The 17,835-nt window shown below is 38.7% G+C and overlaps 1 protein-coding gene across 6 annotated transcripts in view; it reads right to left on the reverse strand.

Moving 5' to 3' along the window:
- ANO10 (anoctamin 10) overlaps positions 1-17,835 on the reverse strand; it is a 272,066-nt gene that overhangs the window by 193,669 nt on the left and 60,562 nt on the right. For all 6 annotated transcript variants that reach the window (XM_013981531.2, XM_021071718.1, XM_021071717.1 and 3 more), the window contains exons 3-4: positions 11,540-11,737; positions 10,077-10,211 (exon numbers count right to left, since the gene is read on the reverse strand). In XM_013981531.2, the coding sequence (XP_013836985.2) occupies positions 10,077-10,211; positions 11,540-11,737 (333 nt within the window). The remainder of the gene's footprint in view (positions 1-10,076; positions 10,212-11,539; positions 11,738-17,835) is intronic.

Below are 17,835 nucleotides of genomic sequence, written 5' to 3' on the forward strand. Positions count from 1 at the left end.
GCACTGGAAGCAAAAGCAGGGTAGTGCCCATGATCCTTGCAAACAGTACCACCGAGGGGTGAGCAGGCCACCTAAGACCCCACTCTGCTCTGACCAACCAATCCACTCCTACTCTCATCCCATTTAAGGGGCCATCTCATACCTCCCCACTCCACCCCCACCTGGGAGCAAGCAAGAGCACCTGTTACTTGTTTTTACTTCCTCCTGCTGCAGCACAAGCCCCAGTAAAGCCTTGCCTTGTCTGGCCTCTTATCAATTTCTATTAATTAATGATTCCAAGACCCCAGATTGGTAACAGAAGGACAAGCAAATTTAACCAAAGACAATATCCCCTAGTGATAATAAATGAAAACGGGGCATTCTCTCATCCATAATTACTTAGAGTGACTCAATGGGCAGGTGGGTCTTTAGGTCTTTAAGAGGAAATGTGTTCAGTTCATGGAGAACTCAAATGCAATGCCTTGTGCCATATTTGGGGAGATGGAATACTTTCCACATAAGTACCTAGCAGTCTTAGTAAAGAATATGGCTGCTTATAACATGGAATTTGCATCAAGAAAGGAAGCTTTGCAGCAGAAACGTATCTGACTAGAAACCATGAGGTGGCGGGTTCGATCCCTGGCCTCGCTCAATGGATTAATAAGCATCTGGCGTTGCTGTGAGCGGTGGTGTAGGTTGGCAGCTGCAGCTCTGATTAGACCCCTAGCCTGGGAACCTCCATATGCCAAGGATGAGGCCCTAAAAGACAAATAAATAAATAAATAAATAAATAAATAAAGGATGCTTTGTTGTTTTCATCCACTGATAAGTTTTGAGCACCTTAAGGTCTATCAGCTCATCTCTTCTGAGGGCTGCCTTCTTTCTCTCCTATCACCAAAGACAAACGATGAACCTATCAGGCAACAGGCCTCTCAGTGAGGGTAGCAGGTAAATGTCTGCAGCGTGGAAGAGAAACATGATTTAAGTTTTCAATGCAGAAATACTACATGTGACAAAGAGTATTCTCAGGACAATGCCCTATTACAAAATCTTCAGGGTAATTTAAAAGAAAGCCTTCTTAGAAACAAGAAAAGGATAATAAAGAGGAGATATCTGATGTTAACAACAGGAAAAAGTCTGGATCTCAGAAAAAAAGATTCTTAATCAATGGTTCTTATTACAGCTGCATCTCATACCTAAATTAAAAGAGAAAAAAAAAAAAGGCTTAACGCTAGGGTTGTGATAAAATACTCTTTTTCAATGACTGAAAAAAGTATATACTCAAAATATCAACAACCAGGGTAAAAAGGTTTATGGTTTAAATTATATCAGCCTCCAATCCTGTCAAATCCATTTTTTGGTATTTTCATCCCAAAGCATTTCGGTGATTTTTTTTTTTTTTTTTTTTTTTTAGTTACCATGAGTTTGAAAGCTGATCACCCACAGCGGTTGTGATTTTTCTCTTATTTAGTGATACACAGCTATACCTTATGCCTCCTTCTATTACTACCCTTTTCAATTACTGTGTCAAGTGTTTTAACTTTGAACTGACTTATGACATCTAAATTATTATTTTACTATTTCTCATTCTTTTTAAAGAAAAGACTCTGTTTAGCTATAGAAGACTTTCCAGGCAAGCAAAAAAAGCCACTTACATACTTCTAAAAATAGGACTGCGGACGGAGGAGCTCAGAGAGCATATAAAGCCCCAAGTCCTAAATTACTGGGCTTCTCCTCACCCAAAAGCACAGTGCCAAAAGCACAGTTCTAGTTTCACCTTCTAAAAATAGAGGCTGCTTTTTTTTTTTTTTTTAAATCCTTCCACTTTTTCCTTTCAGCTAAGAATGTAATGAACATGAGCCTTACCTTCAAAGGAAAAGATGATGCTGTGTGGGCCTATTTAAAGAGAGGGACAATTTAAACCAACATTTTTTTCCTTTAAGAATGCCGTATGATCTATTGTCAAGTACTACAGTTATGACGGCTATAGCCATTGAACAACTGGCCAAACTAACCAAAATCTAATTTAAGGAAGACTACAAGTAACCTGGCTCATAATAGGATCTTCTAAATTAAATAACGCCTAACAACATTAACAGTCTTTGGTTAATGTGACATGTTTACTTCAAGAGGAAAAGAGAACTCTCTCTTACAACCCCTTACCACATATCTGTGCAACAGGGAGGAGTGGGTTATGCTGCCCCCAATCCAGCAGAGGGTGATGAGGGCACAGAACCCACAGGGAGTGGAGACCCCCATCACGAAGGTGGGCCTCATCTGCTGCTGTACCCAGCAGCCCCTCCCAGGACCCACCTGGCTCTCGCACTCATGTGTGACCAGATCACTCCTGTCTTTAGAAGGAAAAAACTGCTTCTTGGGGATACCTGTGTTTTCAAATACAGTTTTATATCCCTGTATTATTTTCATCCCTGCTTAATATAAAAACTGAAAATATGTATGTGGTACAGCATAGTGTATGTGTAGATATGTAGATATATATGGCGCTTTACCCAGCAACACATACACATGTCAATGGCTTTACTGTCTTATATACATGCCTGCTACATATTTACTTGACATCCACTCTACTTCTCTCCTAAAGTCAATAAATAATTTTAGAAGACAGATTATATCTGACCACTCTAACCTATCCTTTTGTGTATAGAAGATATTCAGAAGTAGTTCCCATGATGTCCTAAAAAGTAATATGTATAAAAGACCTAACATGCAATTGCCATTCCCATCAATCAAAACATGATAATCATCTCATAGACATTTTGAGACATAGCTTTTACCTAAACTAAGTAACATCCTTTAGGAGAAAGTTAATACATCAGAAATCCTCAGCTCCCTGAGCTCCTCTTCTAAAGGAAATCTTGCATTAGGTTATAGGCATGACTATTAAATATAGGGGATCAACAGGAGGAAGCAGAGTATGAGGGAGTGAAGAGATGCCAGCTCAGAGACACCTGGAAAGGGGATGCCCCTCAAGATGAACAAAGCCGACCAAGCACCCGTGTAAGCAATTTCTCATTCTCCCGTTTGCTGTTTGATAGAAGAGGCCCTGAAGTGTGGCGCTCATAGCACTGCCAACTGCCCTAAGCTCATGTTTACGACACAAACTGCTCTCTATTTAATGAAAGCTTTCTATCAAAACACAGCATTATGACAAATAAAATGATAATGACTGGGTGTAAAATCAAATTAAACTTAAGGTGAATGAGAGTGTCTCATGAAAGCTAGCTCTCCCCAGGAGGTCAGAGATCACACAGGGCTGGCTGCAACCTCTCCTCCCAATCAGCCTCAGAAAAGAGGCTGCACACCCCTGCCCACCCCACCCCCAGAGTGGCCCCCGCAACACTTAAAGGCAAAGGTAAACCTTTCCATGTATTTGTCTGGATTAACTTTATGAAAATTTAGGATTTTAAGTTACTCGAAGTTTTATTAGTGTGAAATTTTGCACTCTGAAAATAGTTTGTACTTTATCATTATACACACACCATTTCTTCTTCAACCAAGCATTATAATCACATTTTCAAAGACAAAAAGGAAAGGGAATAAAGGCGAATTTCAAAATCCATCCTTCTTACTTTATTTTTATTTTTTGGCTACCTCCATGGCAAGTGGAAGTTCCTGGGCCAGGAACCCAGGCTACAATAGTGACCCAAGCTACAGCAGTGACAATGCTGGATTCAAAACCTACTAGGCCACCAGGGAACTCCAGGGAAACCTTACTTTTGATATGAGAGTAAAACCAAAAAACTATAAACTGAAATCACAAACTTTGAGAAGTGGCCTTCTAAGAGCCCCCATGCCCCTGCAACCTGGAGCTAAGCAGGAAACAGGCAGGGTTTTCCTGACCACTGAGGGATGGGAAACCACAGTCTGCTTGCCCAGAGGCAGGCAAAGAAGTTGCAGAGTAGACCCTTGAAGTGTGTCTGCTCCCTGCCTGACACCACAGCCAGACAAGACAGGTAAGGCTGGAGGGGAGAAAGTGTGGGTCTGCCATCTTGGTTAAAGAGCTGCCTGGTGGAACCCGGGGATGGAGGTAAGCAGCTCAGGAGCTATGGGTCTTGGTTGGCCAAAGACAGACCTAAAGGCCACACCCAGCAAAAACTTCTGTTAAGAACAGGGCTCCCAGAGTTCCCACTGTGGCTCAGTGGGTTAAGAATCTAACTGCAGTGGCTTGGGTCGCTGTGGAAGCACAGGTTCGACTCCCAGCCTGGCACAGTGGGTTAAGGATTCAGCATTGCCGTAGCTGTGGCATGGGTTGCAGTTGCAGCTCAGATTAGATCCCTGGCCTGGGAACTTCCATATGCTGTGGGTGTGGCCATTAAAAAATAAAAAAGAACAGGGTCCCTGTGGGAGTTCCTGTGTGGCTCGGCAGGCTAAGGATCCAGTGTTGTCACTGCTGTGGCTCTGGTTACAGCTGTGGTGGAGTTTTAATCCCTGGCCTGGGAACTTCCACATGCCATGGGCATGGCCACAAAAAAAAAAAAAAAAAAAAAAAAAAAAAAAAAATTAAAGAACAAGGCTCCATGGAGACTCTCTGCAGGGCCTAAGATGACTCATGGAGAACACAGGGCCAAGCAAAATCCAAGCTCCTGACCACCAGAGTTCCCAAGTGGAGGTCCCCAACATCCCCTCTTCTTCAACACACATGCTTGCTTCCAAAAATAGCCAGTCTGGAAAAAATAGGGGTTCATTAAAAATTAAGTAAGTGCGGGAGTTCCCGTCGTGGCGCAGTGGTTAACGAATCCGACTAGGAACCATGCGGTTGCGGGTTCGGTCCCTGCCCTTGCTCAGCGGATTAACGATCAGGCGTTGCCGTCAGCTGTGGTGTAGGTCGCAGACACGGCTCGGATCCCGCGTTGCTGTGGCTCTGGCGTAGGCCGGTGGCTACAGCTCCGATTCAACCCCTAGCCTGGGAACCTCCATATGCCGTGGGAACGGCCCAAGAAATAGCAACAGCAACAACAGCAGCAAAAGACAAAAGACAAAAAAAAAAAAAAAAAATAAGTGCCGCAAAGAAAGTGGCATAGAACTATGGAAAAATACTACAAGGGAAAAAAGGGAAACCACTTTTTTTTTTAAAGGCAGAGAAGAAACAGCAAAAATTACAACACAGAGCAATGAAAAACTGTGGAATTCTTCACAGAGTTAAAGAAATTAAAGCAAGCCACGCTTCTGAAATTAAAACTCAAAGAAGGGCTATGAGAGCTGAAGGTGGGAGCTTGCAAAAACAAAGTAAGATAAAAAAACTATTATAGATACAAAGTTATAATAAAAGCTAGCAAAAAAGAAAAGCAAGGAAAAAAACATAGCCAGGAAAATGGTAAACAAGCCTAAGAAAATTACCTAAAAAACTTTAAAATATTTCAGAGAATTAAATATATATAATTGCACACCTAAAGACAAGAATAGAGAAAATACAGCCAAATAAATCTTCAAAGGTAACTGGAGTAAATGTTTCTGAAATCATGGTTATCTTTAATATGTATACTGATAAAATGTATATCCAACAAAAAACTGCTGCAAAATAATTAACATCAACACATCTGCAGACACCTGGAAATGATGAGTATTTTCATTCAAATTTCCAGACATTTCCTAAAAGCCATACAGGTCAACAAAGAGGGCAAGCAAAAGCACCCATAACACATGTATATACAGCATAGCTCAGAGAGAGGGGAGACTACAAAATGCAGTTTACACATAGGTCAGGAAGTGAAGAAATCAACACTTTCTTAGTTCCTGAGTGCACTGTGGGACATTTTCCAGGACAGACCGTATGTTTGGCCACAAATCAAGCCTCAACGGATTTAAAGATTTATATTATAAAAAGTATACTCTGACCACAATGGGATAAAGCAATAAATCTATAACAGAAAGAAAACTAGGGAATTCACAAATGTGTGGAAAGTAAACAAACAAACAATGGGTCAAGGAAGAAACCACAGGGGAAATTAGAAAACACTTAGAAATGAGTGAAAACACAACATACCAAAACTTATGGGACACAGAAAAAGCAATGTTTGGGGGGGCATTAAATGCTTATATTTAAATCAAGAAACAAACGGACAACCTAACTTTACTATTAATGAGCTAGAAAAAGAACACTCTGAAGCCAAAGCTAGCAGAAGGAAGAAAATTAAAAAAAAAATTAGAACAGAGATAATCAAATAAAGAATACAAGGACAACGGAGAAAATTAAAGAAACCAAAAGTTGGTTCTTTGAAAAGATCAACAAAATTGACAAATCTTTAGCTAGATAAACTGAAAAAAAAAGAAGACATAAATTAACTAAATCAAAAATGGAAATGGGAACATTCTACCAATTCTGTAGAAATCAAAAGGACTGTAATAGCGTACTAAAAACAACTGTGTACCAACAAACTGGATAACCTAGATGAAATGGACAAATTCCTAGAAACAAAAAATCTACTAAGATTAAACCAAGAAGGAAGAGAAAATGTGCACAGACCTATGATTATTAAGGAGACTGAATCAGCAACCAAAAATCTCCTAACAAAAAAAAACCCCTCTGAACCTGATGCCGTCACTGGTGAATTTTAACAAATATTTAAAGAACTAATACCAATTCTTCCCAAACTTTTCTTTCCCCAAGATTTAAGAGGAACATCATTAACTCACTTTTTGAGTCCAGCATTACCCTAACACAAAACCAGAAAAAAGCACTACAAGAAAACTACAAACCAATACTGTTCATGAACATTAATGCAAAAATACTCAAAAAAATACCAGCAAACTCATGTCAGCAGCATATCATAAAACATATCATACAAGAACTATACACCATGACAAGCAGGATTTATTCCTAGAATGCAAGGATGGCTCAACATACTAAAATTGAAATATCTAATACACCACATTAACAGAACAAAGGGAAAAAAACCCCACATGATCACCTCAACTGAGGCAGAAAAAGCATTTAACAAAATTCAACACTCTTTCATGATTAAAAAACACCCAGTAGGAGTTCTTTAGTCATGCAGCAGGTTAGGGATCCAGTGTTGTCATTGCAGCAGCTTGGGTCACTGCTGTGGCTCAAGTTCAATCCCTGCCCCAAGGAATTTCCACATGCCACAGGCATGGCCAAAAAAACCCCTCAATAAACTAGGAATAAAGGGAAACTACTTCAGCATAATAAAATCCATGTATTAAAAGCCCACAGCCAGCATCATACTGAATGGTAAAAATGAAATCTTCCCTCTAGGATCAGAAATAAGACAAAGATGTCCACTTTCACCATTTCTATTCAACATGCTATTGGAAATTCTAGCCTGAACAATTACATAAGAAAAAGAAGTAGAAGGCATCCAAATTGGAAAGGAAGAAGTACAATTATCCCTGTTTACAGATAATATTATCTTACATGCAGAAAACCCTAAAATTTCCACAAAAATATTGTCAGAGCTAATAAATGAATTCCGCAAAGTAACAGGATACAAAGTCAACACACAAAAATCAATTGCATCTCTATACATTAATAGTAAACTATGTGAAAAGGTAAGTATGAAAACAATTCCATTTATAATAGCATCATAAAGAATAAAACACTTAGGAATTAACTAAGGAGGTAAAAGACTTGTGCAATGAAAACTACAAAACAATACCGAAAGAAATTAAACATAAACAAATGGAAAAATATCCCACATTCATGGGACTTAAGGTGTAAATACTACGTAAAGCAATTTACAAATTCAATGCGATGCCTATCAAAATATCGATGACACCTTCCACAGAAACAGAGAAACCCATCCCAAAATTCATATGGAATTTCATGGAACCTCAAATAGCCAAACAATCTTGAAAAACAAAACCTCCCAATTTCAAAACTTATCACAGAGCCACGGCAATCAAAATAGTGTGATTTACACTATATACAGACAGACTACATAGATCAGGGGAAGAGAACAGAGAACCTGGAAACAAAATCACCAGGTCCACTGATGGGGGAATAACAGTTTTTAACGATTAGTGCTGGGAAAACTGGATATCCACGTGCAAAAGAATGAAGTTACCTAACACCATATACAAAAATTAATTAATAATGGATTAAAAGCCTAAACATAAGATTTGAAACTATAAAACTTCCAATAGAAAACATAAAGGAAAAGCTTCAAGACATTATTGGCAATAATTTCTTTTTCTTTTTTTGCCTTTTCTTGGGCCACTCCCGCGGCATATGGAGGTTCCCAGGCTAGGGGTTGAATCGGAGTTGTAGCCACTGGCCTACACACAGCCACAGCAACGCGGGATCCAAGCCGCGTCTGCAACCTACACCACCACAGATCACAGCAATGCCGGATTCTTAACCCACTGAGCAAGGCCAGGGATTGAACCCGCAACCTTAAGGTTCCTAGTCAGATTCGTTAACCACTGATCCACAACGGGAACTCCTTGGCAATAATTTCTTACACCAAAAGTATAGCAAAAAAAAAAAAAAAAAAAAAAAAAAATAAGGCGGCAAAGGACTTGAATAGACATTTCCCCAAAGAAGACATATGCTCAACATCACTGATCATTAAGCAAACTTAAGGCAAAACTACAATGAGTTACCACCTCATCCTCATTAAGTTGGCCACTATCAAGTTATCAGGAAATAAAAACTGTTAACAAGGAAGTGAAGGAACTGAAATGCCTATACACTGTTGGTGGGAATGTGAAACGTTACAGCCACTGTGGAAAAAAGGATGAGGTGCCTCAAAAAAATTAAAAATAGAATTACCATATGATCCAGCATTCCATTTCTGGGTATATATCCAAAATAATTGAAAGTAGGATCTCAAATATGTGTATACCCAGGCTCATCATATACCCATGTTCAGCATTATTCGCAATGGCCAAAATGTGGAGGCAGCCCAAGTGGCCACTGATGGATGAATGAATAAACAAAATGTGATCTATACATACACTAGAACATTATTCTGCCTTAAAAGGGAAGAAATTCTGAATATGCTACAACACCGATGAACCTTGAGGACATAATACTAAATGAAATAAGCCAGTCACAAAGAGAAATACTGCATGATTCCACTTATTTGAGATAGAACAGAATACTCAAAAATGATAAAGACAGAAAGTAGAGAGATGGTTGTCAAAAGCTGGGGAGAGTGATTGTTTAAAGGGTATAGAGTTTCAGTTTTACAAGATGGAAAGAGCTATGGAAATGGATGGTGATGATGGTTGTACAATATTATATACACCTAAAAATCTTCCAGATGGTAAATTTTACATTATATGTACTTCATCACACAAGAAAGAAACTTATGAAATATAACAACCAAATGAAATGGGTGATCTATGATTGGATCTTGGTCTGAACAAACCAGATCTAAAATATATTTGGTGATAAGTCAGAAAATTCGAATATGGACTAGCTCTTGGGCGTCTGTCCTCCCGGGTCACAGTGACTGTTAAAAGGAAACCAGGCTAGAGGACACAGAAACATGTGTTTAAAGAATATTTTAGGCAGCAAAAGTGCTCAAACCTGGGTTTGAGGCAAAGTTGGAATTACACACTGTAGTAAATACTTTTGAGTCCACAAACTAGTATTCTCATTCAAGTGGAATTACACAAAAACCAGAAAGTTTCAAACTGCTTATTTGCATTCAGGTATTATGTCACACTACGAATCGTCTTAAGCCTTTCCATGTTTGCACAGGTTCATACCCAGTGAGATAAGAGGAGGAAGAGAGCCCCAGGAAAAGACCACGTCTTCCAATTTTATTCTTCCACAGATTTTCATTACACTACAATGTTTGGGCATAAAGTAAACTTTGCTATTTTTAACTGAGTAATATGCAAACATGTTCACACTGAATTTTAAGCTGACAATGCTGTCAGACTTTTATAAGCAGCAGAGAATGTAAAGAACAAACATATTGACCCAAAGGTGCAATATAATGCCAGTCTAATGGCAAAAGGTATGATCATAAAAAAATAAGTTACTGTAAAGTTGTGTTTTTCAATAAGAGAAAAAAAGCCACTGTAATTTGTTACTTATATCTACTAAGGAAAAAATAATTGCCTTAGAATGTATATTCATGAAGCTGGTTGATACGATGACTTACATAATGATTTTCCTGGATACAACTTTGCCTGAGGGTAACCAGGGATCATTTTTTCATCTCTGGCTCTAAGATTTTCAAGTTCATGTTTGATAATGAATTGCTGTTCTGCCATTGTAAGGAAATCATCATTATCATCTAAAATAAAACAAAATTCGCAGTTATTTTCTCAGTCTTAGCCAAAATAAAATTAATAACATTCCAATAACCTGAGATTACAAAATAATGATACAGACAATAAATAAGTAAGCAGAGTATAAAACTGGTAAATTAAATAGAATATAAACCTCCTCAGATATTTTGTAAGAATAAAAATATTCTGAAATGTCTTCACATAATACAATTCTTCAATCATTATACTATACTTGCTTGATCTCATTTAATACCAATAAGCAGAAGGCAATACAGTTTTTAATTCTATCAATATTTTTATCTAGGAATGGAAGTGAAGTTTTGCTTATACGGCAAATTTTCCTCCTTCAAACTCTCAAGCCCAGGAGTACCCTGTAGTGCAGTGGGTTAATGATCCAATTTGTCTCTGCGGAGGTGCTGGATGGATCCCTGCCCCAGTCCAGTGAGTTAAAGACACAGTGTTGCCATAGCTGTGGTGTAGGTTGCAGCTCCAGCTCAGATTCCATCCCTGGCCCAGGAACTTCCATATGCTGCAAGTGTGGCCAAAAAAGAAAAAGACAGAAAAAAAAAGAAAGCTCTTAAGCCCAGGCCATTCCCTTTTGGAGTTGAACATCCCTCCCATAAATGAGAGAGAAGAAAGTCTAAGTAAAGAATGTAGTTTTTTGACAAGTGAATCCTCTCAAATGAGGTGAATTTCACCTTAATCATTTATTTATTAATATATAAAAGTCCAGGGTGAGCGAATCTGAAGACATCTAATCACATCTAAGTCTAAAAGCCCTGGAAGTGACCAATGTGATTCTGAAATCAAACTCTCACTCTGATATCAGAGCCACCAAGGCTTTCTCTGTTCTTTCTAGAAACTCTTCTCTTCTGGAACCTCTGTGAGGCTAGAACCAGTGACCCTATCAGTTAACGGGGATTCAAAGATACTGAACCACTACTGTGTTTCTTATTATAAGGTTTTTCTCTATCAAGCCAGAAAATATTCACCATTCTAAGACTAGATATATAAATAAGTCACATGTGTCATCCTAACTTAGGTTCATACATTCCAGGTGTGGCAAAGTAAGGTCAATGGGCCAAATATAGCCTCACCTGGCTTTGTGAGTAAAACTTCACTGGAGCACAGCATCACCCATTCATTTCTTTTAGTCAAAGGCTGCTTTCATTCTACCATGGCAGTGTTGAATAACTGTGATAGATAATATTGGCCACTATAGCCTAAATTATTTACTATCAGGCCCTTTCCAGGAAAAGTTTCCTGACTCCTGATCTAGTCATCAAAATTTTTTTGATGAATTGATTCTGGCAGAAACCATTTTGGAACTTACCATCAAAACCTTTGAAGTTGTGTCGGGTTCCATACGTGAAGGCCCTCATGGTGTTATCATTGCACTCTTTTACCAATCCCACTGCTTCGGCCCCCAGTAACAATCTAATCTTCGAGGCACCAACAAGATATAAGTTCTGATTTTCAAGTGTTTCCTTCTCGTATTTATTTAACAATGGTCTAAACAACAGCTGGGCACCTTTGGAAACAAAAGATAAGCACAAACTTAATATGAGATTAACATAAAGTTTTCAAAAATGAAAACCTTCTAGATAAATGGTTCCAGGAGTTCCCGTCATAGCTCAGCAGTAACAAACCCGACTAGTATCCATGAAGATGCGGGTTCGATCCCTGGCCTAGGATCCCGTGTTGTTGTGGCTGTGGTGTAGGCCAGCAGCTGCAGCTCTAATTCGACCCTTAGCCTAGGAACCTCCATGTGCTGTAGATGCGGCCCTGAAAAGCAAATAAATAAATGGTTCCAGCATGGTAGAAGGAAAACACATGATATTAACAATTTAAAGCCATCTTACAAATAAATAAGTTGGTGATGGCAGTTCTCTAAGCTTTTTGAAATAAATGACCACGCTGGAAAATGTCATAATAAGAGGCAGCCAGTTACTCAAAATAGAAGTAGATACGAGATGAGAACCCAGTATTTATTAGATCTAGATATAAAGCTGCACTAAGGAAATATATGGACAAAAACCATGTGGTTTCATTTAAAAGTAACAGACCAAAATTTAAGAAAGTTAATTTGAAATAAAATAACCCAGTAAAAATGCCACTAATGTAACACAGTTATACTGGACTATAACAGATTTATTTTTATTTTTTAATAGTTATTTCCCCAATACAATTTTTTTAATTTATTTACTTTTTTTCCCCAATGCAATTTTTTTTCTACTGTACAGCATGGTGACCCAGTTATACATACATGTACACATTCTATTTTCACACATTATCATGCTCCATCATAAGTGACTAGACATAGTTCCCAGTGCTATACAGCAGGATCTCATTGCTAATCCATTCCAAAGGCAATAGTTTGTTTCTATTAACCCCAAGCACCCCATTCATCCCACTCCCTCCCCCTCCCCCTTGGCAACCACAAGTCTATTAAGAGATTTTTTTTGAATGTTAAATACAAATAAAGAGCAATATAATTTTGCAGTCTTTTTTTCTCTTAAATGTCTATATCCAAATAGGTTTAATAATATTTTTCTTAAATAGGTTCATAAAATGTTAAGAGTAGATATGGTGATTTGATACTGTATATGTAATTATTTTACTTGAAAGATTATTAAAAAAAAAAAAAATGGAGTTCCTTTCATGGCTCAGCAGTAGTTAACAAACCCAACTAGGATCCAGAGGATGTGGGTTTGATCCCTGGCCTCTCTCAGTGGCTTAAGGATCCGGGGTTGCAGTGAGCTGTGGTGTAGGCTGCAGATGTGGATCGGATCCTGCATTATTGTGGCTGTGGTATAGGCCAGCAGCTACAGCTGCAATTTGACCCCTAGCCTGGGAACCTCCATATGCTTCAGTGCAGCTCTAAAATAGCAACAACAAAAAAAAAAGGTTATAGGGAAGAGTTCCAAAAGTGGCTCATCAGTAAAAACCCAGCTAGTATCCATGAGGACACAGGTTAGACCCCTGGCCTCACTCAGTGGGTCAAGGATCTTGCATTGCTTCGAGCTGTGGTGTAGGTCGCAGAAATGACTAGGATCCCATGATGCTAAAGCTGTGGAATAGGTTGAAAGCTGCAGCTCTGATTCGACACTTAGCCTGGGGACTTCCATATGCTACAGGTATGGCCCTAAAAAATCAAATAAATAAATTAATAAACAAATAAATAAAGATATAGAGAAAAAGGAATTTTTTCTAGTTTTTAATTCCTATCTACACCAAACTTTTTTTTTTTTTTTTTTTTTTTTTTTTTTTTTTGTCTTTTTGCCATTTCTTCAGCCGCTCCAACGGCATACAGAGTTTCCCAGGCTAGGGGTTGAATCGGAGCTGTAGCCACCGGCCTACACCAGAGCCACAGCAACACAGGATCCGAGCCGTGTCTGCAACCTCCACCACAGCTCACGGCAACGCCGGATCGTTAACCCACTGAGCAAGGGCAGGGATCGAACCCGCAACCTCATGGTTCCCAGTCAGATTTGTTAACCACTGCGCCATGAGGGGAACTCCTACAACAAACTTTTTAAGGTACACTGTTTCTTTACTATTTATGCTCTATAGAGGGTTGATAGGAATTATAAAAATGCTTATCAGATGATAACAGGATAATGAGCAGAATTAATACTTCACTTCCCCAATGGATTAATATGTTAAGATTAACATATTATGGCACATATTATTATTTAGGTAATTTATAATAGAAGCATTAAACACTTTAATAAAAAATCAATAAGACATGGATAAGCAATGAGATCTTTCTGTATAGCACTGGGAACTATATCTAGTCACTTGTGATGGAGCTTGATGGAGGATAATGTGAGAAAAATAATGTCTATATGTATGTGTGACTGGGTCACCTTGCTGTACAGTAGAAAATTGACAGAACACTATAAACCAGCTATAATGGAAAAAATAAAAATCATTTAAAAAAATCAATAAAAGATATGTTCAATTTAAAGAAAACACAGATGGCTTTTAAATATGAAATCCAAAACGTCTTTTATATTAAGATAAATACAAAACAACACCAATATGCTATTTCTCACTTCTCATGCTACAAAGATCAAAAGTTTGGTTAAGAAATAGGTGGTGGAATTGCCAAAGCAATTCTGAGGAACAAAAACCATGCAGGAGGCATAACTCTCCCAGACTTCAGGCACTATTACAAAGCCACAGTCACCAAGACAGTGTGGTACTGGTACCAAAACAAACAGAAAGACCAATGGAACACAATAGAGAACCCAGAAATAAACCCAGACACCTAGGGTCAATTAATCTTTGACAAGGGAGGCAAGAACATAACATGGGAAAAAAGACAGTCTTTTCAGCAAGTATTGCTGGGAAACCTGGACAGCTACACGCAAATCAATGAAACTAGAACACACCCTCACACCATGCCACCAAAATAAACTCAAAATGGCTGAAAGACTTAAATATATGACAAGACACCATCAAACTCCTGGAAGAGAACATAGGCAAAACATTCTCTGACATCAACCTTACAAATGTTTTCTCAGGTCAGTCTCCCAAAGCAACAGCAATAAAAGCCAAAATAAACCAATGGGACCTAGTCAAACTGACAAGCTTTTGCACAGCAAAGGAAACCAAAAAGAAACCAAAAAGACAACTTTCAGAATGGGAGAAAACAGTTTCAAATGAGGCAACGGACAAGGGCTTAATCTCTAGAATATACAAGCAACTCACACAACTCAAGAGCAAAAAAGCCAACAACCCAACTGAAAAACAGGCAAAAGACCCGAAGAGACATTTCTCCGAGGAAGATGTACAGATGGCCAACAGACGCATGAAATCAACACCCCTGATTATTAGAGACATGCAAATCAAAACTACAATGAGGTACCACCTCATGCCAGTGAGAATGGCCATCACTAATAAGTCCACAAATAACAAGTGCTGGAAGGGGTGTGGAGAAAAGGGAACCCTCCTGCACTGTTGGTGGGAATGTAAGCTGATACAACCACTATGGAGAACAGTATGGAGGTATCTTAGAAAACTATACATAGAACTACCACATGACCCAGCAATCCCACCCTTGGGTGTATATCTAGACAAAACTTCCCTTGAGAAAGGCATATGCACCCACATGTTCACTGCAGTACTATTCACAATAGCCAAGACATGGAAAGAACCCAAATGTCCATCAACAGAAGATTGAATTAGGAAGATGTGGTATATATACACAATGGAATACTACTCAGGTATAAAAAAGAACAAAATAATGCCATTTGTAGCAACATGGATGAACTAGAGACTCTCGTACTGAGTGCAGTAAGTCAGAAAGAGAAGGGCAAATACCATATGAGGTCACTTATATCTGGAATCTACTATACAGCGCAAATGAATGTTTCCACAGAAAAGAAAATCATGGACTTGGACAATAGACTTGTAGTTGCCAAAGGGGAGGGGGAGGGAGTGGGATGGATGGGGTGCTTGAGGTTGATAGATCCAGACTATTGCCTTTGGAATGGATTAGCAGTGAGATCCTGCTGTGCAACACTGGGAACTATGTCTGGTCACTTATGGTGGAGCATGATAATGTGAGAAAAACAAATGTATACATGTTTGTGTAACTTGGTAACCATGCTGTACAGTAGAAAATTGACAGAACAGTGTAAACCAGCTATAGTAGAAAAAAAAAAATTATATAAAAACAAACAAACAACTCTCCCCCACAATAAAACTATCACCTCAACTGGAAAAAAAAAAAAAAAAAAAGAAGAAGAAGAAATTGGTGATGGATATGGTAGCCATGGAAGTGCCCTGCTCCCCACCAAGAACTCCCTTGAAAAGAATCTGCTGTGAGGAGCCATTGACTGGCAACCTCCTGCTGCCTATCTTTGGCCTCAGTACCCTTACACCTTGGCCATGGTACTATCACACCTAGGCCACAGTACTCTCACATCTAGGACATGCTCCCCAGCTGCTCCCAGCCATGGGCTGAACATGCAGGGGATAATGGAATGAGAGCATCCTTGCTCTACATGTGTTTCCTTTAAAGGGCAACGCTTCAGAACCAGACTGTAGACTGAAGCTCTTCCCATCCAATTCTCCATCCTTCCCTCTTTCCTTTCACAAGTGTCAGGCCTACACCAAAATCTGAAGGCTCTCAATGTCTAAGCCTGCTTCTTCCACCTTTATCTTTCCGCAGATATTCCTCCCAATAAACCTCCTGTGCATTAAATCCCATTTGGCATCTCTTGCTTGGAAGACCCAAACTGACATAGGGTGTGTGGGGAAAAGCAGTCTCAGACATTGTTGGGGAGTATAAACTGGTATATCCTTCACCAAGAACCATCTGTCAATACCATGTTTTGAAGAAGAGCAGTGCCCATCCCTCCACCCCCCAGGTAATGACTTTTAACATGTTCAAGCGATTCCTTTGTGATTTGTTTTCATGTCACGAAACAATAAGCTTTCAGAGTTATTTCTTTATTTTTGTTTTAAGCCCTGGCAAGTGAGGATTTAGTTCTCTTTCCAACCCATCTTTACCATTTCCATCACCCTATTCTCACAATACATTTATATCATCCTTTTCATTTCACCAATATTATTTTCATTATTGTAACTGCATACATCATAGTTAAGGCTTACAATATGCTATGATTACCATTTTCCCCAAAGTTGATAACTGTCTTGTTTCATCATTTGCTTAGTTTATTATGTACTTATTGGTAAATCAATCCCCCAAGCTCTGCCAATTGTTTAAGTCTTCCCTCAATACACAGCCATGCAAGCCTGTCAACATCTTAGAGAAATCTCTTCACTTGGCCCTCACACTCTGTTGGCAGCTGTGTGGATTCAGAATTCTAAATTGAAATAATTTTCCTTCAGAAATGAAGATATTACACCACTGCCTTCTAGCTTCTGGTGTTCGTTAAGTCTGATACTTTGTGTCTAACCTATTTTCTTTTTTTCTGGAAGTTTGTAGAATCTTCTCTTTCTCCAGGGTTCTGAAACTTTCCAATGGTAAGCCATTTTCATCCTCTTTTCATCCACGCATCCTGGGCATTGCATGGACCCTTTCAATCTGAAAAAGTATGCCTCAGTCTGAAAAAGTATGCATCAATCTTCAGCTTTTCTTTGATGATGTCTTCCTCTTCTTTTTCTCTGTTCCTCTTCTGCAACTCCCTTTATTCAGATGTGTACCTCCTGGACTAGTCCTAGTCCTCTAATTTCACTATTTTTTTCTCTCAGATTTTCCCATTCTTTACCTTTTTGTTCTACGTTTTGGGAGATTTTGCCAAAATTATCTCCTAACCCTCTTATTGAGTTTTTAAATTTTGCTATCATACTTTCATTTTATGAGAACTACTTTTTTTTCTAAATGATTATTTTATACCTTTCCACCATTGATTTGTAGATGGTATGTCCTCTCATAACTCTTGGAATCGAATTTTTAATTCTCTTTGGTTTTCTCCTGCAGTTTGCTGCTTTTATCTTTTTGTTTAGTTTCAGCTTTCACTTTCATGTTAGGGATTTTCCTCAGATGTTGATCTTTTGTTGAACTGCTCCACAAAAGTAGTTCTACTAGGCAAAACAGAAGTTCTGATGGTTTAGATGGAACTCATCAAAGCTGGCCTTTAATGCAAGGCAATC

The sequence above is a fragment of the Sus scrofa genome, chromosome 13 (assembly GCF_000003025.6).
Source record: "Sus scrofa isolate TJ Tabasco breed Duroc chromosome 13, Sscrofa11.1, whole genome shotgun sequence".
Lineage (NCBI taxonomy): Eukaryota > Metazoa > Chordata > Mammalia > Artiodactyla > Suidae > Sus > Sus scrofa.